At 42.3% G+C, this 19509-nt stretch overlaps 1 protein-coding gene across 2 annotated transcripts in view; it reads left to right on the top strand.

Annotated features, from left to right (window-relative positions):
- The window catches only part of GFRAL (GDNF family receptor alpha like), a 165452-nt gene extending 146490 nt beyond the window's left edge, over positions 1 to 18962 (top strand). For both annotated transcript variants that reach the window (XM_077290012.1, XM_077290011.1), the window contains one exon: positions 17859 to 18962. In XM_077290012.1, the coding sequence (XP_077146127.1) occupies positions 17859 to 17928 (70 nt within the window). In that variant the 3' untranslated portion in view covers positions 17929 to 18962. The remainder of the gene's footprint in view (positions 1 to 17858) is intronic.
- The last annotated feature ends 547 nt before the right edge of the window (positions 18963 to 19509 follow it).

Raw genomic sequence — 19509 nt, 5'->3', positions numbered from 1 at the left:
TAGGGTTGGGCTAGGGTTAGGGTTGGGTTAGAGTTAGAGTTGGGGATAGGGTTAGAATTGCGGCTATGGTTGGGGTTATGTTGAGGATAGGGTGGTGTTGTGGTTAAGGTTGTGGTTAGAGCTATGGTTGTGGTTAGGGTTGGGATTAGGTTTAGGGATGTGTTGAGGTTAGGGTTGGGATTAGGGCTGTGTTAGGATTGGACTTAGAATGGGGGAGGTTCCACTGTTCAGGGGGTCTCCAATCGTGACATGGTGCCCACCATTGATTCCAGCCAATTTTGAGTTCAAAAAGTCAAATGGTGCGCCCTCCCTTCTGAGCCCTGCCATGCGCCCACACAGTTGCTTTCCCCCACATACGGGGTATCAGTGTACTCAGGAGAAATTGCACACAAATTTTGTGATCCATTTTTTCCTGTTGCCCTTGTGAAAATAAAAAATGGGTCTAAAATAAATTTTAAGGTAAAAAAAGAAAAATGTTCATTTTTTCCTACCACATTGCTTTTGTACTCATGATGCAACTGAAGTTTTAATAAACTTCTTAAGTGTGGTTTTGAGCACCCTGAGGGGTGAAGTTTTTAGAATAGTGTCATTTTTGGGTGTTTTCTGTCATATTGACCCACAAACTCACTTCAAATGTGAGGTTGTCCATAAAGATAATGGCTTTATACATTTTGTTTGAAAAGTGAGAAATCGCTGGTCAACTTTAAACCCTTATAACGTCCTAACAAAAAAAATATGTTTCCAAAATTGTGGTGATGTAAAGGTGACATGTAGAAAATGTTATTTATTAACTATTTTGTGTGACATGACTCCCTGATTTAAGGGCACAAAAATTAAAAGTTTGAAAATTGCTAAATTTTCAAAATTATTGCCAAATTTCCATTTTTTGATAAATAAACGCAAGTCATATCAAATAAATTTTACCACTATCATGAAGTACAATATGTCATGAAAAAACCGTTTCAGAATCAGTGGAATCAGTTGAAGCCTTCAAGAGCTATAACCTTATAAATTGACAGTGGTCAGAATTGTAAAAATTGGCTTGGACATTAAGTACAAAATTTGCTCGGTCACTAAGGGGTTAAGATAATATGAATAGAGTCTTAAAAGGTGCTTAATGAAACATGGCACCTCAAAAAACACCATTTACCTGCATATATAGTAATAATCTGCAGGTAAATAGCAAATTACTTTAATGCAAATTACATAAGTTCATAATACCCAATAAAATAGACCAGTCCACATTTTTTTTACAGATTCAATATAAGTTGCATTTTGGAATTTTAGATTTCTATTTATGCTGTACAATATTTACTAATTTCTTATACATCTGTCAAAAAATTTATTTTTTGACAAACTAACTTAAACAATCATTACTAATTTGTACTTTATCTGCCCAATCTGTTTTAATTGGAAGAAAGGGGTCTTTTTTTTTAATTATTAATTATCAATACTCAACAAACCTAGAAGGGTCTGTGCTTTACTACTTTTTATGACATGCCTGCTTTTGAAAGATAATACCTCAATAGATGTTCTCACTGAAATACATTTTCTCCTATTCCTTTTTATCCAGCATATAAACTGTAAGTACGCTTGTGTGGTGGTATAATATGTACCTAAGAGGTTGTAAGGGGCTATATTCTCACTTACCAACTGAACTTAAACAAAATGCTTTTATAAAACAGAATTAGAGTTAAGCTAATTGATTTTCACTAATAATATTGTTTTAGAATTCCTCAAACCTTACAGATTCGAGTGAATCCGAATTTATGGGAAAATGATTTTCATAAATCCAGGAAAATGGCAGCCGGTCGCAAATAGTTTTTAGATCCATATAAGTCCAGAAAAGCCTTGAAAAGCAATAAATTATCATACTCATTTAGCCACTCATCTGGCCCTGCTACCTTCAATCCATAACAGTTCTCCACTGATTTTCTCAGGTGACCATTCCACTCAGGCTTTGACTTTCTTCTGGTTCCAGTTTTTTTCTTTGGCAAAGTACTCAAAGTACATTCTGATGTCATGACATCAGAATAGGCATCTCCTCATGATATGCTCATCGATACTATAATAGAGAATGGGCTCTCGACCGCCTAATAGGTGGTGCTCAGAAGTAAAATAGATATAATAGAATCAAATGTAAACTTCGGCACTCGAAAAAAAATTTGCAATTAAAAAGTTTATTAACAGAAAAAATTACCCAGTTGAATTCCAGATATTTAAAATCAACATTTCGGCCTAACAACCGGCCTTTATCAAGAGACATCTGTGGGAAAAGGGGTCTCATGAATTACAATTTAGAGGCGCCAGAGGTTAATCCAAGTAACAAAAGGATACACCAAATACTGGTGAGATTACAATGTTCAATGAAGTCATGCTATGAAATGGCGCTGTGGTCACAGACTCCCTCAATTTTGGCCTAGAAAATTGATTCAGATCAAATATGTTCTATACAAATTGAATGAGCCCCAATTAGTCACAGCGCCATTTCATAGCATGACTTCAATGGACATCGTAGTCTCACCAGTATTTGGTCTATCCTTTTGTTACTTGGATTAACCTCTGGTGCCTCTGTATTTCAATTCATGAGACCCTTTTCCCCACAGATATCTCTTGATAAAGGACAGTTGTTAGGCCGAAACGGGGATTTTGATTATCTGGAATTCATCTGGGTCATTTTTTCTGCTAATAAACTTTTTCATGGCAACATTTTTTGAGTGCCGAAGTTTACATTTGATTCCATTATGTTCATCATGACATCAGCATATGGGTAAAGACGTAGCCAGCATAGGAATTGTCAGCAAAGACTGACAAGGAGAGTGGTGCTGGATGGAGTGAAACAAGTGGCTTAGAAATTCAGCACATAGTGTTCACAAAGCGCAACATCAACAGGGTCAGGTGAGGGGTTAGATGCGTATGATAATGTATTTTTAAGCCCCTTACCAGCCTATCCATTTATTATGCATTGGAGTTGGAAGACCTTAGTGCTTAATACACTGCATTTTTATCAGCAATTGGGGATCATTCGATTTGTATAGAACATATTTGATCTGAATCAATTTTCTAGGCTGATATTGAGGGAGTCTGCTGATACATAGTTAAGTCTCCTCACCACGACATGCTTAACATGTCACTCTCCGCAAGGAGAAATTATACTTCTTGGATCCTGGTCAGACGCCTCTCAATCAGCCAAACCAGATCTCCACATTGCACTGATGAGGGGCAGTACTCTGAAACACAGTGTCTGCAAATTGAGATCTTGTTTGGCTCTTATCCTATGTCATGTGACAAGGCTCGTTAAAGGGTCGACACTGACTGTTAGGATTGCTACTTCCAATAGGTGGCACTAGAGTTCTAGTCCTCTTCCTCTCTGAAGAGACAAGCTACGTAGTTAGGCATATTCAATCATCACTACATTGAATGCAGTGAAACATGTTGCCATTCCTTTTGTTTTAAGGAATACTGTGAGTGTATACATTTCTATGGATGTTACTATACTGTATATAGTATTATAGATTTGAAAAACAATAATCCATAAAATGGTCATGCGCATGATACTGTATCTCTATCATGGGTATGAGCTCAGAAGTATCTTCAAATGCATTTATAGTGATCAGCAAATATTAAGAACAAGAAAGAAAATTCACAGAAGCTATATATGACTGCAGGATAAGTTTACATTAAGTGGAGTGTTTTTTGTATGCATCAATACATATGCAACTGCTTGTGCAAATAAATCTAAGTAGTAGTGGTATACACAAAGTTATACAGGGGAGGACACAGACAAAACAAACGCTGTGCAAGAAAAGGACATGGGCCCTTGATTCTAGGTTCCAAAGATGAGATTTTTATGCTGCATATTTTCGAAAAATACAAGTAACCTCTTTTACTTAATAGTTGCAGAAATGCTGCAGAAAATCTGTAACATCAAAAACTCAAATGAGCAATATCCCCAATTTAGGGGTGTATGGTAGATTGTAAGCTCTCATGAGCAGGGTTGTTTTATTTCGCTTTAATCATTATATTATTCTTAACGCTGTTACTTATGACTGTTGTGTTTGAAACATTTTAACTGTAAAGCGCTGCGGAATCTGTTGGCGCTATATAAATAAAGATTATCATTATTATCCTATCATCATATATTTGTATATATTTGTATAACAGCAAGAATTATATATATATATATATATATATATATATATAACAGATCAATAAAACCTAACTTGGGGCACGACAGGGAATCTAGGGATACCTGCATGGCCACCGTTCCCTCCTAAATCAATGAATCGCCTCCTCTGATATCATTAAAGATGAGGTTTAACCATTTTATTAATTGCACTAGTTACTGTAATTGATATAATTAAAAGTTATGTTTTATTGATCTATTATGTCTAATCCTTGCTGTTATACAACATCAAAAACTCACCAAAAGCTCATTGTGGGAACATAGCCTTACAGTGCAAAAGCTCGTGATAATTTTCCTCTTTATATGTTTGTGATGGAAGATGCTTGCTGCTTTTGAAATGGTAGTGGGTCCCTTTACATCTTGGGCATGTCAGTTGCATCAATGTATGTCCTCCTTTAAAATAATAGAATATTTTTATTAAGATCATGTTCAACTTTGCTTTAGAAATTAGGAGAAACATAATTATGATACGTATCTTGGAACTACAACTGAAACAGGTCAATCAACTAATTTGTTGTGATAAGACCTGGTTTTAATTACCTGAAATAATCATTCACTCTTTTGAATAAACTTCCTAATTGGGCATTTAAATTCTTTGTACAACCAACTGAAAACTTCAGTAATTTTATTCTTACCAATATAGCACAAATATACTGTCACTCCTAAATCCTTTTTATTATTACTTTAATTAAAATATTTCCGCTATGGAGAATAGCTCAAAATAATGTATCATGAAAGCTTTGGAAAATCAACTTGCTTGCTATTTTTAAAGATCAGTTAAAAAAATATTTTGGAAAAGCAATGGACCAATATTGCCATCACTCAACTTTCATAGAATCATATGGATTATAATATTTAAGTAGAATATATGCATACATATTTATTGGAATATTAAGAGATACATTGATTTTTGTTTTTGGAAACAAATCTATATGTATTCATGTAGCCTTTCTGTGAACTTTACATTATATGTACAGTTGTCTTCATTGTGTAAACACTAGGGTTGAGCGAAACGGGTCGATCATTTTCAAAAGTCGCCGACTTTTGGCTAAGTCGGCGTCTCATGAAACCCGATCCGACCCCTGTGCTTGTCGGCCATGCGGTACGCGACTTTCGCGCCAAAGTCGCGTTTCAATGACGCAAAAAGCGCCATTTCTCAGCCAATGAAGGTGAACGCAGAGTGTGGGCAGCGTGATGACATAGATCCTGGTCCCCACCATCTTAGAGAAGGGCATTGCAGTGATTGGCTTGCTGTCTGCGGCGTCACAGGGGCTATAAAGGGGCGTTCCCGCCGACCGCCATCTTACTGCTGCTGATCTGAGCTTAGGGACAGGTTGCTGCCGCTTCGTCAGAAGCAGGGAGAGCGTTAGGCAGGGTCCACTAACCACCAAACCGCTTGTGCTGCAGCGATTTCCACTGTCCAACACCACCTTCGGTGTGCAGGGACTGTGGAAGCTATTTTTTTTTTTTTTCCCCTCAGCGCTGTAGCTCATTGGGCTGCCCTAGAAGGCTCCGTGATAGCTGTATTGCTGTGTGTACGCCACTGTGGAAACCAACTGCTTTTTTCAAAGCACATATCCTCTTGTTCCTTCCTTTCTGCACAGCTATCTTTTTTGTTTGTCCACACTTTTTATTTAATTTGTGCATCAGTCCACTCCTATTGCTGCCTGCCATACCTGGCTTAGATTACTGCAGGGAGATAGTAATTGTAGGACAGTCCCTGTTTTTTTTTTGTTTTTTTTGTGGGAGATTAAGATTGGCATTTCTGCTACAGTGCCATCCCTGTGTGTGCCATCTCTCACTGAGTGGGCCATAGAAAGCCTATTTATTTTTTCCGTGATTTGTGTTCTAAATTCTACCTCAACACAAAAACACTACATCAATCAGTGGGAGAAAAATATTGGCCTCAGTCAGGGCTTGTGTGCCACTGCTGTGTGTGCTATCTCTCATTCAGTGGGCTATAGAAAGCCTATTTTTTTTTTTTATTTTTTTTTTATATTATTTGGTTTCTAAAGTCTCCCTGAAAAAAAAAAAAAAACCTAAAAAAACAGTGGGAGAGTAATATTGCCCTTTCAGCTTGTGTGCCAGTCTTGACTCCTGGGTGTGCCACCTCTCTCCCTCTCATTCAGTGGGCCATAGAAAGCCTATTTATTTATTTTTTTTAATATTATTGGGTTTCTAAAGTCTCCCTTAAAAAACAAAAAATACATAAAAAAACAGTGGGAGAGTAATATTGCCCTTTCAGCTTGTGTGCCAGTCTTGACTCCTGGGTGTGCCACCTCTCTCCCTCTCATTCAGTGGGCCATAGAAAGCCTATTTATTTTTTTAAAAAAATATTATTGGGTTTCTAAAGTCTCCCTTAAAAAACAAAAAATACATAAAAAAACAGTGGGAGAGTAATATTGCCCTTTCAGCTTGTGTGCCAGTCTTGACTCCTGGGTGTGCCACCTCTCTCCCTCTCATTCAGTGGGCCATAGAAAGCCTATTTATTTTTTTTTTTAAATATTATTGGGTTTCTAAAGTCTCCCTTAAAAAACAAAAAATACATAAAAAAACAGTGGGAGAGTAATATTGCCCTTTCAGCTTGTGTGCCAGTCTTGACTCCTGGGTGTGCCACCTCTCTCCCTCTCATTCAGTGGGCCATAGAAAGCCTATTTATTTTTTTTTTTTATATTATTGGGTTTCTAAAGTCTCCCTTAAAAAACAAAAAATACATAAAAAAACAGTGGGAGAGTAATATTGCCCTTTCAGCTTGTGTGCCAGTCTTGACTCCTGGGTGTGCCACCTCTCTCTCATTCAGTGGGCCATAGAAAGCATTTTTTTTTTTTTCCTTGATTTGTGTTCTAAAATCTACCTCAACACAAAAACACTACATCAATCAGTGGGAGAAAAATATTGGCCTCAGTCAGGGCTTGGGTGCCACTGCTGTGTGTGCTATCTCTCATTCAGTGGGCTATAGAAAGCCTATTTATTTATTTATTTTTTTTCTTATTGGCAGCCATTGGGGGAACAGGGTGCAGGCGGCAGTAGTTCAGAAGCGGAGGTGGAGGAGGGGCCGCAGCAGGCATCAACATCGCAACAGGTTCCATCTGCCGGGCCCGTATCTGGCCCAAAACGCGTGTCAAAGCCAAAACCTGTTGGAGGACAGCGTGGCCATCCGGTTAAAGCTCAGTCTGCAATCCCTGAAAAGGGATCCGAGTCTAGGAAGAGTGCAGTCTGGCATTTTTTTAAACAACATCCAACTGATCAGCGCAAAGTCATCTGTCAAAAATGTTCAACTAGCTTAAGCAGAGGTCAGAATCTGAAAAGTCTAAATACTAGTTGCATGCATAGACACTTAACCACCATGCATTTTCAAGCCTGGACTAACTACCAAACGTCCCTTAAGGTTGTAGCACCCTCGGCCAATGAAGCTAGTCAGCAACGCAACATCCCTTCCGTCACTGTAAGGCCACCATTTTCCGCACCACCGGCAGTATCTGTGCAGGTTTCTTTGCCAGCCAAAAGCAGTCAGGGTCAGGGAACCACCAGTTTTGTAGGAGGAAATATTGCATCTAGGGCACCGGCGGAAACAATACCGTCTCCAACCGTCTCTCAGTCTGCCATGTACACCGGCACACCCGAAAGTTCCACGATCTCCAGCTCTCCAGTCCAGCTCACCCTACATGAGACTCTGGTTAGAAAAAGGAAGTACTTATCCTCGCATCCGCGTACACAGGGTTTTAACGCCCACATAGCTAGACTAATCTCGTTAGAGATGATGCCCTACCGGTTAGTTGAAAGCGAAGCTTTCAAAGCCCTGATGGAGTACGCTGAACCACGATACGAGCTACCCAGTCGACACTTTTTTTCCAGAAAAGCCATCCCAGCCCTGCACCAGCATGTTAAACAGCGCATCGTCCATACACTCAGGCAATCTGTGAGTACAAAGGTGCACCTGACTACAGATGCATGGACCAGTAGGCATGGCCAGGGACGTTATGTGTCCATCACGGCACACTGGGTGAATGTGGTGGATGCAGGGTCCACAGGCGACATCAATTTAGGGACAGTTGTGCCTAGCCCACGGTCTAGGAAACAGTTGGCTGTAGGCGTTCGCACCCCCTCCTCCTCCTCCTCCTCGTCCTCCTGCAGAAGCTACAGCTCTTCCACAGAACGCAGTCTGCCAACCACTCCATCGGCAGATGACACTGTTGCACACCAGTTGTCCCATTATGGGCCAGCTACTGCCAAGCGTCAGCAGGCTGTATTGGCTATGAAGTGTTTGGGCGACAACAGACACACCGCGGAAGTTTTATCCGAGTTCTTGCAACAAGAAACGCAGTCGTGGCTGGGCACAGTAGATCTTGAGGCAGGCAAGGTAGTGAGTGATAACGGAAGGAATTTCATGGCTGCCATCTCCCTTTCCCAACTGAAACACATTCCTTGCCTGGCTCACACCTTAAACCTGGTGGTGCAGTGCTTATTGAAAACTTATCCTGGGTTCTCCGACCTGCTCCTCAAAGTGCGTGCACTTTGCTCACATATCCGACGTTCGCCTGTACACGCCAGCCGTATGCAGACCTATCAGCGGTCTTTGAACCTTCCCCAGCATCGCCTAATCATAGACGTTGCAACAAGGTGGAACTCAACACTGCACATGCTTCAGAGACTGTGCGAACAGAGGCGTGCTGTTATTTATTTGTGGGAGGATACACGGGCAGGCAGTAGGATGGCAGACATGGAGTTGTCAGGTGTGCAGTGGTCTAAGATACAAGACATGTGTCAAGTCCTTCAGTGTTTTGAGGAATGCACACGGCTGGTTAGTGCAGACAACGCCGTAATAAGCATGAGCATCCCCCTAATGCGTCTGCTGATGCAAAGTTTGACGCACATAAAGGAGCAGGCGTCTGCACCAGAGGAAGAGGAAAGCCTTGATGACAGTCAGCCATTGTCTGGTCAGGGCAGTGTACAGGACGAGGTAGCGGGCGAAGAGGAGGTGGAGGATGAGGAGGATGATGGGGATGAGTATATTTTTAATGCCGAACCTTTCCCGGGGGCACAGGAAATTGGTTGCGTGTCACGGCCGGGTTCTGGTTTTTTGAGGGACACAAGTGACGTAGATTTGCCTGCAACTGCCCCTCAACCAATCACAACCGGAGATTTGACAACTGGAACTTTGGCCCACATGGCGGATTATGCCTTACGTATCCTAAAAAGGGACACACGCATTACGAAAATGATGAACGATGACGATTACTGGTTGGCCTGCCTCCTTGATCCACGCTATAAAGGCAAATTGCAAAATATTATGCCACATGAGAACTTGGAACTAATATTAGCAACCAAACAATCAACTCTTGTTGACCGTTTGCTTCAGGCATTCCCAGCACACAGCGCACGTGATCGTTCTCACACGAGCTCCAGGGGGCAGCAGACTAGGAGTGTTAGGGGTGCACACATCAGAAGTGGCGTTGGACAGAGGGGTTTTCTGACCAGGTTGTGGAGTGATTTTGCTATGACCACAGACAGGACAGGTACTGCTGCATCAATTGAAAGTGACAGGAGACAACATTTGTCCAGTATGGTTACTAACTATTTTTCATCCCTTATCGATGTTCTCCCTCAACCGTCATTCCCATTTGATTACTGGGCCTCCAAATTAGACACCTGGCCAGAATTGGCAGAATATGCATTGCAGGAGCTTGCTTGCCCGGCAGCAAGTGTCCTATCAGAAAGAGTATTCAGTGCTGCAGGTTCAATATTAACCGAAAAAAGGACTCGTCTGGCTACCCAAAATGTTGACGATCTAACATTCATTAAAATGAACCACAACTGGATTTCGAAATCTTTTGCCCCACCTTGCCCGGCCGACACCTAGCTTTCCTATGAAAAGCTCTTGCCTGTGAATTACTTTTCTAATGTCTAATTTGCTGCAGCTGATTGTACAGCATACGACATGTTTACACCTCCCTAAATGGCCAAACTCCCCACACGGGGCCGTGGTATCGCGACTTGGCGCAAGCACCCGTGAGACTGCTGTTTGTCTGAAGAGGTGGGTGTGCTCGCTTTTGGTTGACGGCATTGCTACTGGGTCCCTCATAGTACAATGTAGTGTCTCTGGCGGTGGTGGTGACGCACCCAACGTCAGACACACCGTTGTAACATGAGGGGCCCTGGGGCGGTCCCGCCGGCCTCAAGAGAGTTCCCCCCTACCCCAGCTCAAAATGTGCTCTACCACGTGCAAAATTATGTCGCACAGCTCCACCAATCTTTAGTCTATTCGCTGACATCATTCAATGTCTGGCACTGACAATACAAATTTGTAGACATCTATGATGCAACTTAAAGTAGTCTGTGTCTGTGTCCTATATTGGCACCATTAAATAGTTACTGCCAAATTACTATGTCAGAAACTCAGCAGATGAGCCCACCCCTGTACCTAAGTATGCCACCTTTTTTTTTGTTTTGGTTGTTTTGCGAGACATTAACATCTATTTATATTTTGGGAGTACTGGGACAGACACTCCTTGCACTACTCCTCCACTCACCACCAAGCTGCCCGTGTATCCATGTAACCGCTGTAAAACTGCCATGAGCCTATTGTTTGTTATTTTAGGCCTTTGAAGCCTGTCTGCGGTCCCTCCTTCCACTAGTCCTCCACTGGCCAGACCACTGCTGCCCGTGTACCCCTGGAACCAATTATAAAGTGCCTACAGCCAGCCCATTTTTTTATGTTAGGCCTTTGAAGCCTGTCTGCGGTCCCTCCTTCCACTAGTCCTCCACTGGCCAGACCACTGCTGCCTGTGTACCCCTGGAACCAATTATAAAGTGCCTACAGCCAGCCCATTTTTTTATGTTAGGCCTTTGAAGCCTGTCTGCGGTCCCTCCTTCCACTAGTCCTCCACTGGCCAGACCACTGCTGCCCGTGTACCCCTGGAACCAATTATAAAGTGCCTACAGCCAGCCCATTTTTTTATGTTAGGCCTTTGAAGCCTGTCTGCGGTCCCTCCTTCCACTAGTCCTCCACTGGCCAGACCACTGCTGCCCGTGTACCCCTGGAACCAATTATAAAGTGCCTACAGCCAGCCCATTTTTTTATGTTAGGCCTTTGAAGCCTGTCTGCGGTCCCTCCTTCCACTAGTCCTCCACTGGCCAGACCACTGCTGCCCGTGTACCCCTGGAACCAATTATAAAGTGCCTACAGCCAGCCCATTTTCTTATGTTAGGCCTTTGAAGCCTGTCTGCGGTCCCTACTTTAAATACTCCTCCACTGACCACCAAGCTGCCTGCCCGTGTATCCATGTAACCGCTGTAAAACTGCCATGAGCCTATTGTTTGTTATGTTAGGCCTTTGACAGCCTGTCTGCGGTCCCTACTTTAACCCTTGTCAGGCTGCATAATTTTACAACCTTAACAGGCTGCATAGGTACAATTGTACCTTCACATATACCTCCACTGTGGGAAGACTTTACTTGGTTTCAGAAACTAAAGTTCATTCAGCTACAAATGTTATGCTGATATCTATTGTTCAGTGTTGTTACTGGTCACTTATGTTGCTGTCAATTAAGTTAATTCAAACTGGGAGTGGCTTCTACTTGTCTTCCTGCCTCCCTCCTCTCATTAGCCATTTTGCTGTTCATCTCATTGCTGTGAGCACACATTTCTAGGCTTGTGAAGTCTTCAATTTCTTGGAAACGAAGGTAGGAAAGTCTCACAGCATCTAACAGCCAGTTATACCTTTATTCTCATTATGTGGGGACAGAACAGTCAAATTGTCTTTCAGCCTGGACTTGGCTTACATATATTTTGTATGAAACTTATCACTATAGGTATAATTTTTATACGAAAAATGGATAATAATTAGTATCTACATATTGTTTTACGATGTTTTATTTATATTCAGCATAAAATACGAAGCCAAAATTCATCTAGCAAGTCATCATGAGTGATAGTAATGCTGGATCTAGTTTCCGCCATAATCCAAGAAAACGTGTTTGCAGGTTAGTATAATTTTGTGAAAAGCCAATAATGTAGTATTTCGGAAAATTATTTATTTTACATTTTTTCATATTTACAGATTTACGTCTGACGAAATAATGCGAATGCTAGAAGAATCTGATTCTGAGCATGAGGATGAACCATATGTTGCATCTGATGATGAAAACTATGTACCACAAGTGGATGTTACTGAAGAAGATTCAGACATTGAACAAGAAATGGTCATAGAGCATGAAAATGAATACGAATCAGACGAAAGTGTTGAGGATGATTCTGTGCCTCAAAGTGCAGGCGACATTTGGACTGCTAAGGATGAAACTCAATGGTGCAGTAATCCACTGCCAAATGCACAAACAAAATCTCGTAATGTCCTACGACAAAGAGGTGGCCCTGCAGCAATCAGCAACCTATATACAGCAAAAGAGCTATTCAAGTCCATCATGACTCCCGAGATGTGTGACATCATATTACGGGAAACGAATCGAAAGGCCAAGAGAGTTTGTGATGCTTACAACAACGAACTGGTACAACGTTTTCCTGATTCTTCCAAACGGCCACCACAAAAAACATTCAAGCAATTTACTGAAACTGAACTTCATGCATTTTTGGGCATACTGATTGCTGCTGGTGTGCACAGAGCCAACAAAGAGAATCTGGAGGAAATGTGGAATGTTGCTGCTCTGCCTCTTATACGTGCAGCCATGTCTCGTGACCGCTTCAAGATGATACTCAGATTTATCAGGTTTGACAACGAAAATACACATGCAGAACGTGTGCAAACAGATAAAGCTGCACCAATACGGGACATCTGGACAATGCTGAACAGTAATCTGGAGAGAGCCTACAAGCCATATCATTGTATCACCGTCGACGAGCAATTATTTCCATTTAGAGGTCATACTAAATTTACCCAGTATATACCTTCAAAACCAGCTAAATATGGCATAAAGATTTTCTGGGCTTGTGACTCATCAAATGCCTACCCTTTACAAGGTCAGCTCTACACTGGGAAACCAACTGATGGTCCTCGACAAGTAAACATTGGAGAACGAACAGTATTGGACCTAGTGAGCTCGTATAAAGGCTCTGGAAGAAATGTCACCACCGATAACTTCTTTACAACCATGGAACTAGCTAAGGTATTGAACTCCTGGAACATGACACTAGTTGGTACAGTGAGAAAAAACAAAAGGTTCCTACCTAACAACATGCAGCCTGCCAAAGAAAGGCCTGTAAACTCGACAAATTTTGCCTACAATCATGATGCAACAGTCTGTTCATATGTACCAAAGAAGAACAAATCAGTCGTGCTTCTATCATCTATGCACATGACGGGAGAAGTTGAAGAGACACTAGCAGCCAAGCCAGAGATAATAAAATACTACAACATAACAAAAGGTGGCGTTGATGTTATGGATAAAATGTTGGGAGAGTACACTGTGAAACGACGAACATCACGTTGGACTTTGGCATTTTTCTACAATATGATTGATGTCAGTGGGTTAGCATCCTACATCATCTACAGAGAACACAATCCAAGCTTCAGGGCAAAGGATCAACGAAGAAAGTTCCTGAAAGATCTCGCAAATCAGCTGTGTATGATTGCAATTGAAGATCGTAGTACAAACAAAATGATAATGAGAAACCATTTTCTTCGAGGTGCAGTAGAAATGGTGCTTGGACGATGCATTGTGGTAGCATCGCAGCCAGCAGCTGGCCCCAACATACCTCATGGTAGTCGTGGACCCTCCCCTGTTGTTGGTAGTTGCTATGTCTGCAGAGACCTGAGGCGAAAACAACGCAAGACTAGAAAGTCTTGTGTGGTTTGTGTGAAACCCATTTGCGATGAACACTCTGTAGCAAAGCCAACATGCATTACTTGCAAAGAAAATCAATAAAAAAAAGTTTCTTACATTTTCTTTTATAATGTAAATGAACAGTTTTTTACTTGTTTATAATAGTTAAATAGCATTATCATTAAAAAAAAATGTATGCTTTTTCCCTTGCATTATCTTCATTCAAAATATATGAGGTACATTTGTACCTATGCAGCTTGTTATGGATGCAAAAAGATCTCGACCCCTTATCTCGGAAGCGGGTGGAGATATTTTATTGAAATTTGGCCAATATATTCTGGACCAAAAATGTAGAGATGTCACGAAATTTCAGCCCTCTACGTCTTTTCAAAAAAAAGTTATTGCAATTTTAAAACGGAATAGTTACAATTGTACCTATTCAGCCGGATAAGGGTTAAATACTCCTCCACTCACCACCAAGCTGCCTGCCCGTCTATCCATGTAACCGCTGTAAAACTGCCATGAGCCTATTGTTTGTTATGTTAGGCCTTTGATAGCCTGTCTGCGGTCCTTACTTTAAATACTCCTCCACTCACCACCTAGCTGCCTGTGTATCCATGTAACCGCTGTAAAACTGCAATGAGCCTATTGTTTGTTATTTTAGGCCTTTGATAGCCTGTCTGCGGCCCCTACTTGCAATACTCCTCCACTGACCACAATGCTGCCTGGAGTGCCTGCCTGTGTATCCATGTAACCGATGTAAAACTGCCATGACTGCCTACTGTTTGTTATTTTAGGCCTTTGATAGCCTGTCTGCGGCCCCTACTTGCAATACTCCTCCACTGACCACAATGCTGCCTGGAGTGCCTGCCTGTATATCCATGTAACCGATGTAAAACTGCCATGACTGCCTACTGTTTGTTATTTTAGGCCTTTGATAGCCTGTCTGCGGCCCCTACTTGCAATACTCCTCCACTGACCACAATGCTGCCTGGAGTGCCTGCCTGTGTATCCATGTAACCGATGTAAAACTGCCATGACTGCCTACTGTTTGTTATTTTAGGCCTTTGATAGCCTGTCTGCGGCCCCTACTTGCAATACTCCTCCACTGACCACACCAATGCTGCCCGTGTACCCCTGGAACCTATTTAAAAGTTCATAGAGCCTAGTTATATATTTTATTTACTATTAATAAGGCCATGATGGACTACGCTGTACCACGCTACAAGCTAACCAGTCGACACTTCTTTTGCGAGAAAAGCCATCCCAACCCTCCACCAGCATGTAGAAGACCGCATTGTCCATGCACTCTGGCAATCTGTGAGTACAAAGGTGCACCTGACAACAGACGCATGGACCTGTAGGCATGGCCACGGAAGATTACGTGTCCATTACGGCGCAATGGGTTAATGTGGTGGATGCATGGTCCACAGGGGACAGCCTACTAAGTCTGTCTGCAGTCCCTAATTCAAATTGTCCTCCACTGTCTAAATCGGAGCTTCCACCTTCTGGCTTTCGGCCTATAGTATCAGAAATTAAACTTCATTTGGCCTTCAACTTTGGTTAGGGCCTACTAACGGCTTCTGCCCCTCCCTGGTGTTGCCCTCAACTAAATAAAGCTGAGCTTCAAGCTTCTGCTCCAAATTACCATTTTAAAAAATGCAATAGGCTTTTCCGGCCTACTAAAGGTGTCTGTCTGTGTGCCCCTGCCTGGTGTTGTCCTCAACTAAATAAAGCTGAGCTTCAACCTTCTGCTCCAAATTACCATTTTAAAAAATGCAATAGGCTTTTCCGGCCTACTAAAGGTGTCTGTCTGTGTGCCCCTGCCTGGTGTTGCCCTCAACTAAATAAAGCTGAGCTTCAACCTTCTGCTCCAAATTACCATTTTAAAAAATGCAATAGGCTTTTCCGGCCTACTAAAGGTGTCTGTCTGTGTGCCCCTGCCTGGTGTTGTCCTCAACTAAATAAAGCTGAGCTTCAACCTTCCGGCTCTCATTAAGTGGTTTTTAAAAAAAAAAATGGTGGTTAGGGCCTACTAACGGCTTCTGCCCCTCCCTGGTGTTGCCCTCAACTAAATAAAGCTGAGCTTCAACCTTCTGCTCCAAATTACCATTTTAAAAAATGCAATAGGCTTTTCCGGCCTACTAAAGGTGTCTGTCTGTGTGCCCCTGCCTGGTGTTGTCCTCAACTAAATAAAGCTGAGCTTCAACCTTCCGGCTCTCATTAAGTGGTTTTTAAAAAAAAAAATGGTGGTTAGGGCCTACTAACGGCTTCTGCCCCTCCCTGGTGTTGCCCTCAACTAAATAAAGCTGAGCTTCAACCTTCTGCTCCAAATTACCATTTTAAAAAATGCAATAGGCTTTTCCGGCCTACTAAAGGTGTCTGTCTGTGTGCCCCTGCCTGGTGTTGTCCTCAACTAAATAAAGCTGAGCTTCAACCTTCCGGCTCTCATTAAGTGGTTTTTTAAAAAAAAAATGGTGGTTAGGGCCTACTAACGGCTTCTGCCCCTCCCTGGTGTTGTCCTCAACTAAATAAAGCTGAGCTTCAACCTTCTGCTCCAAATTACCATTTTAAAAAATGCAATAGGCTTTTCCGGCCTACTAAAGGTGTCTGTCTGTGTGCCCCTGCCTGGTGTTGTCCTCAACTAAATAAAGCTGAGCTTCAACCTTCTGCTCCAAATTACCATTTTAAAAAATGCAATAGGCTTTTCCGGCCTACTAAAGGTGTCTGTCTGTGTGCCCCTGCCTGGTGTTGTCCTCAACTAAATAAAGCTGAGCTTCAACCTTCTGCTCCAAATTACCATTTTAAAAAATGCAATAGGCTTTTCCGGCCTACTAAAGGTGTCTGCCCCTCCCTGGTGTTGTCCTCAACTGAACAAAGCTGAGCTTCCACATTCTGGCTTTCGCCCTATACTATCAGATATTAAACTGCATTTGGCCTACTAGTGTGGTTAGGCCCTTGAAACAGTGTCTGCTGCTCTTGGGTTTGCTACTCCACTGAACAAAGCAATGCCGCCTGTTTAGTCCTGTTACCAATTTTGAACTGCATTTAGCCTACTTTATTCTTTGGCCCTATATCTGTTTCCTCCTCATCCTGCCCATTGCCCAGCCACTGCTAAATGAGTCTGCTGGTACATTGACCTAGACCACTACATTCCCCTTGTACTCTACACAGCCAGAATCTGACCCTGCTGAAAGTAAGGTTCCCCTTCCCGCATGTTATACCACCTTACACAAGGACAAAGAGGAAGGTGCAGATGAAAGTGCAGGTTCCTTCATCAGGTGGGGGGGCATACTCGTTGGCGACGTCACTGGCACAGGGCCCCTCAGAGTACGCAAAAGTGTCGCTGCTGGTGGGAGGCGCCCCCGCCATGCAAACACACCGCCGTACTTTGAGGGGCCCTGTGCCAGTGCCAATGCGAACGAGTGGGCCCCCCCCTGCTTGCTCAGGATCACAGCACTTGCAACTTTTAAATACTTACCTTTCCCTGCAACACCGCCGTGACGTAGTCCGCATTTCCTGGGCCCACGAAAAACTTGAGCCAGCCCTACTCCCCCCACAACTTTCCCCCAATTCCCTATGCCCAACTATTATTATACAGTTAATTAAGATTGGCAAGCTTCAGAAACAAGAATGGATGTTTTTGGCATTAAAATGGGCACTGTAGGTGTTTTCCTGGCCTCCACTCACTGCCGACTATGCTTCCCCATTGACTTGCATTGGGTTTCGTGTTTCGGTCGATCCCCGACTTTTAGCGATAATCGGCCGACTGCACTCGACTCGACTCTGGACAAAATCGGGTTTCCCAAAACCCTACTCGATCTTAAAAAAATGAAAGTCGCTCAACCCTAGTAAACACCAATCATATACAGTTATTGACTTTCTTTTTCTTACAGGTCTTGCAGAGCACAGAAGAAAACTGCTGTCCCACGAGGAAATGTTTCTGAAAGCTTAATGAATTCCTAGTCACAGTGAAATATAACTTATGAAAAAGTTTTCATATTTATGTGATACCTAACCCAAATTACAATCATATTTCACTATTTGAGCATCATGTTTAGTTCCTTGCTTTCATTTTTACCAAAAATATGTTTAAAGAGGATGTTATATGAACAAAGTACATTTTAGCTAATAGATCTTGGAATAATAATAAGTTCCACAATTGGACGTGTTAAAAATTTTCTTGTGCTGAGATAATCTCATAAATGTGCCCCTGCTGTGTACTGTGTAATGGCCGTGTCTGACCATGCAGTGCTCCTCTAGGTCATGGTCATCACATACCACAGCTCCTGGCCATGGGGGAAGAATAACTCACTTACAGTATAATAAGAGAGCCTAAGGCTATGTTCACACTTTGCGGGTTTTGCCGCGGATCCGCAGCGGATTTGACACTGCAGATCCGCAGCAGTTTTCCATGCAGGGTAAAGTACAATGTTACCCTATGGAAAACAAAACCCGCTGTGCACATGCTGCGGATTTCCGCGGAAAAAGCCGCGCGGCTTTTCTGCGGAAAAAAAGAAGGAGCATGTCACTTCTTGGTGCAGAATCGCAGCGATTCTGCACCCATAGGAATGCATTGATCCGCTAACTTCCCGCATGGGGCTGTGCCCACGTTGCGGGAAGTTAAGCGGATAATGTGCCGATGGTACCCGGGGTGGAGGAGAAGAGACTCTCCTCCAGGCCCTGGGAACCATATTTTGGTGTAAAAAAAAGAATTAAAATAAAAAATAATGCTATACTCACCTCTCTGCACTGCCCGCGGCGTCCGGTCTCAGTTGCTGTGCCGAACAGGACCTGTGGTGACGTCGCGATCACATGACCGTGATGACGCCGCGGTCACATGACCATGACGTCACGAAGGTCCTTGTTGGCACAGCCGCTTGCAGCGCCGAGGAGATCGCGACGTCAGAGGGTGAGTATAGCCAATTTTTATTATTTTTTACATTACTATTGATGCTGCATACTGCTGCATATGCAGCATCAATAGTACAGGAGTAATAAAAAGAGAAGTATGAGTTTATCTGTTAGGGCTCATGCACAGTGTTAGAATATTTTACAGTTATATGTTGTATTGAATGATTGTCTGGGAAGCAGAGAACTTGTGGACCCTTGCTCTATAAGCCAACAATTTCATTCAGAGTAGAGTTGTTTTTTCTCACTAAATCAAAGCATTATGCTATATTTGAGGGTCAGATGCAGAGAAAAGTAACATATAGTTGGTGGTATCTCAAACAATTTTAGCTGTAAATGTAATTTAAATATTCTTTAACTAAATAGATACCTTCATTTTACTATTATTGCTAATTACTATATTGTATTAATGTCAAGTACATAACATTTCGCTAAATCTAATAAAACTGATTTTTTTTGTTTTAAAAGAATAATGTTTGACTACATTGCTTATTCGTGCACATTGAATAAATGGTGTCCCAAAATAGCCCATGTAAATGTCTCTTTCTTTTTGTTATCCATCAGTTGGATAACCTTAACCAACAACAATTAGAAAATGATAGGCAATTAGCAAGACAACCCCTATAAAGGACTAGT

This window comes from Ranitomeya variabilis, chromosome 2, assembly GCF_051348905.1.
Source record: "Ranitomeya variabilis isolate aRanVar5 chromosome 2, aRanVar5.hap1, whole genome shotgun sequence".
NCBI classification, from domain to species: Eukaryota; Metazoa; Chordata; class Amphibia; order Anura; family Dendrobatidae; genus Ranitomeya; species Ranitomeya variabilis.
The sequence above is the reverse complement of the archived record's forward strand: the minus strand, read 5'-3'. Positions and strand labels throughout refer to the sequence as shown.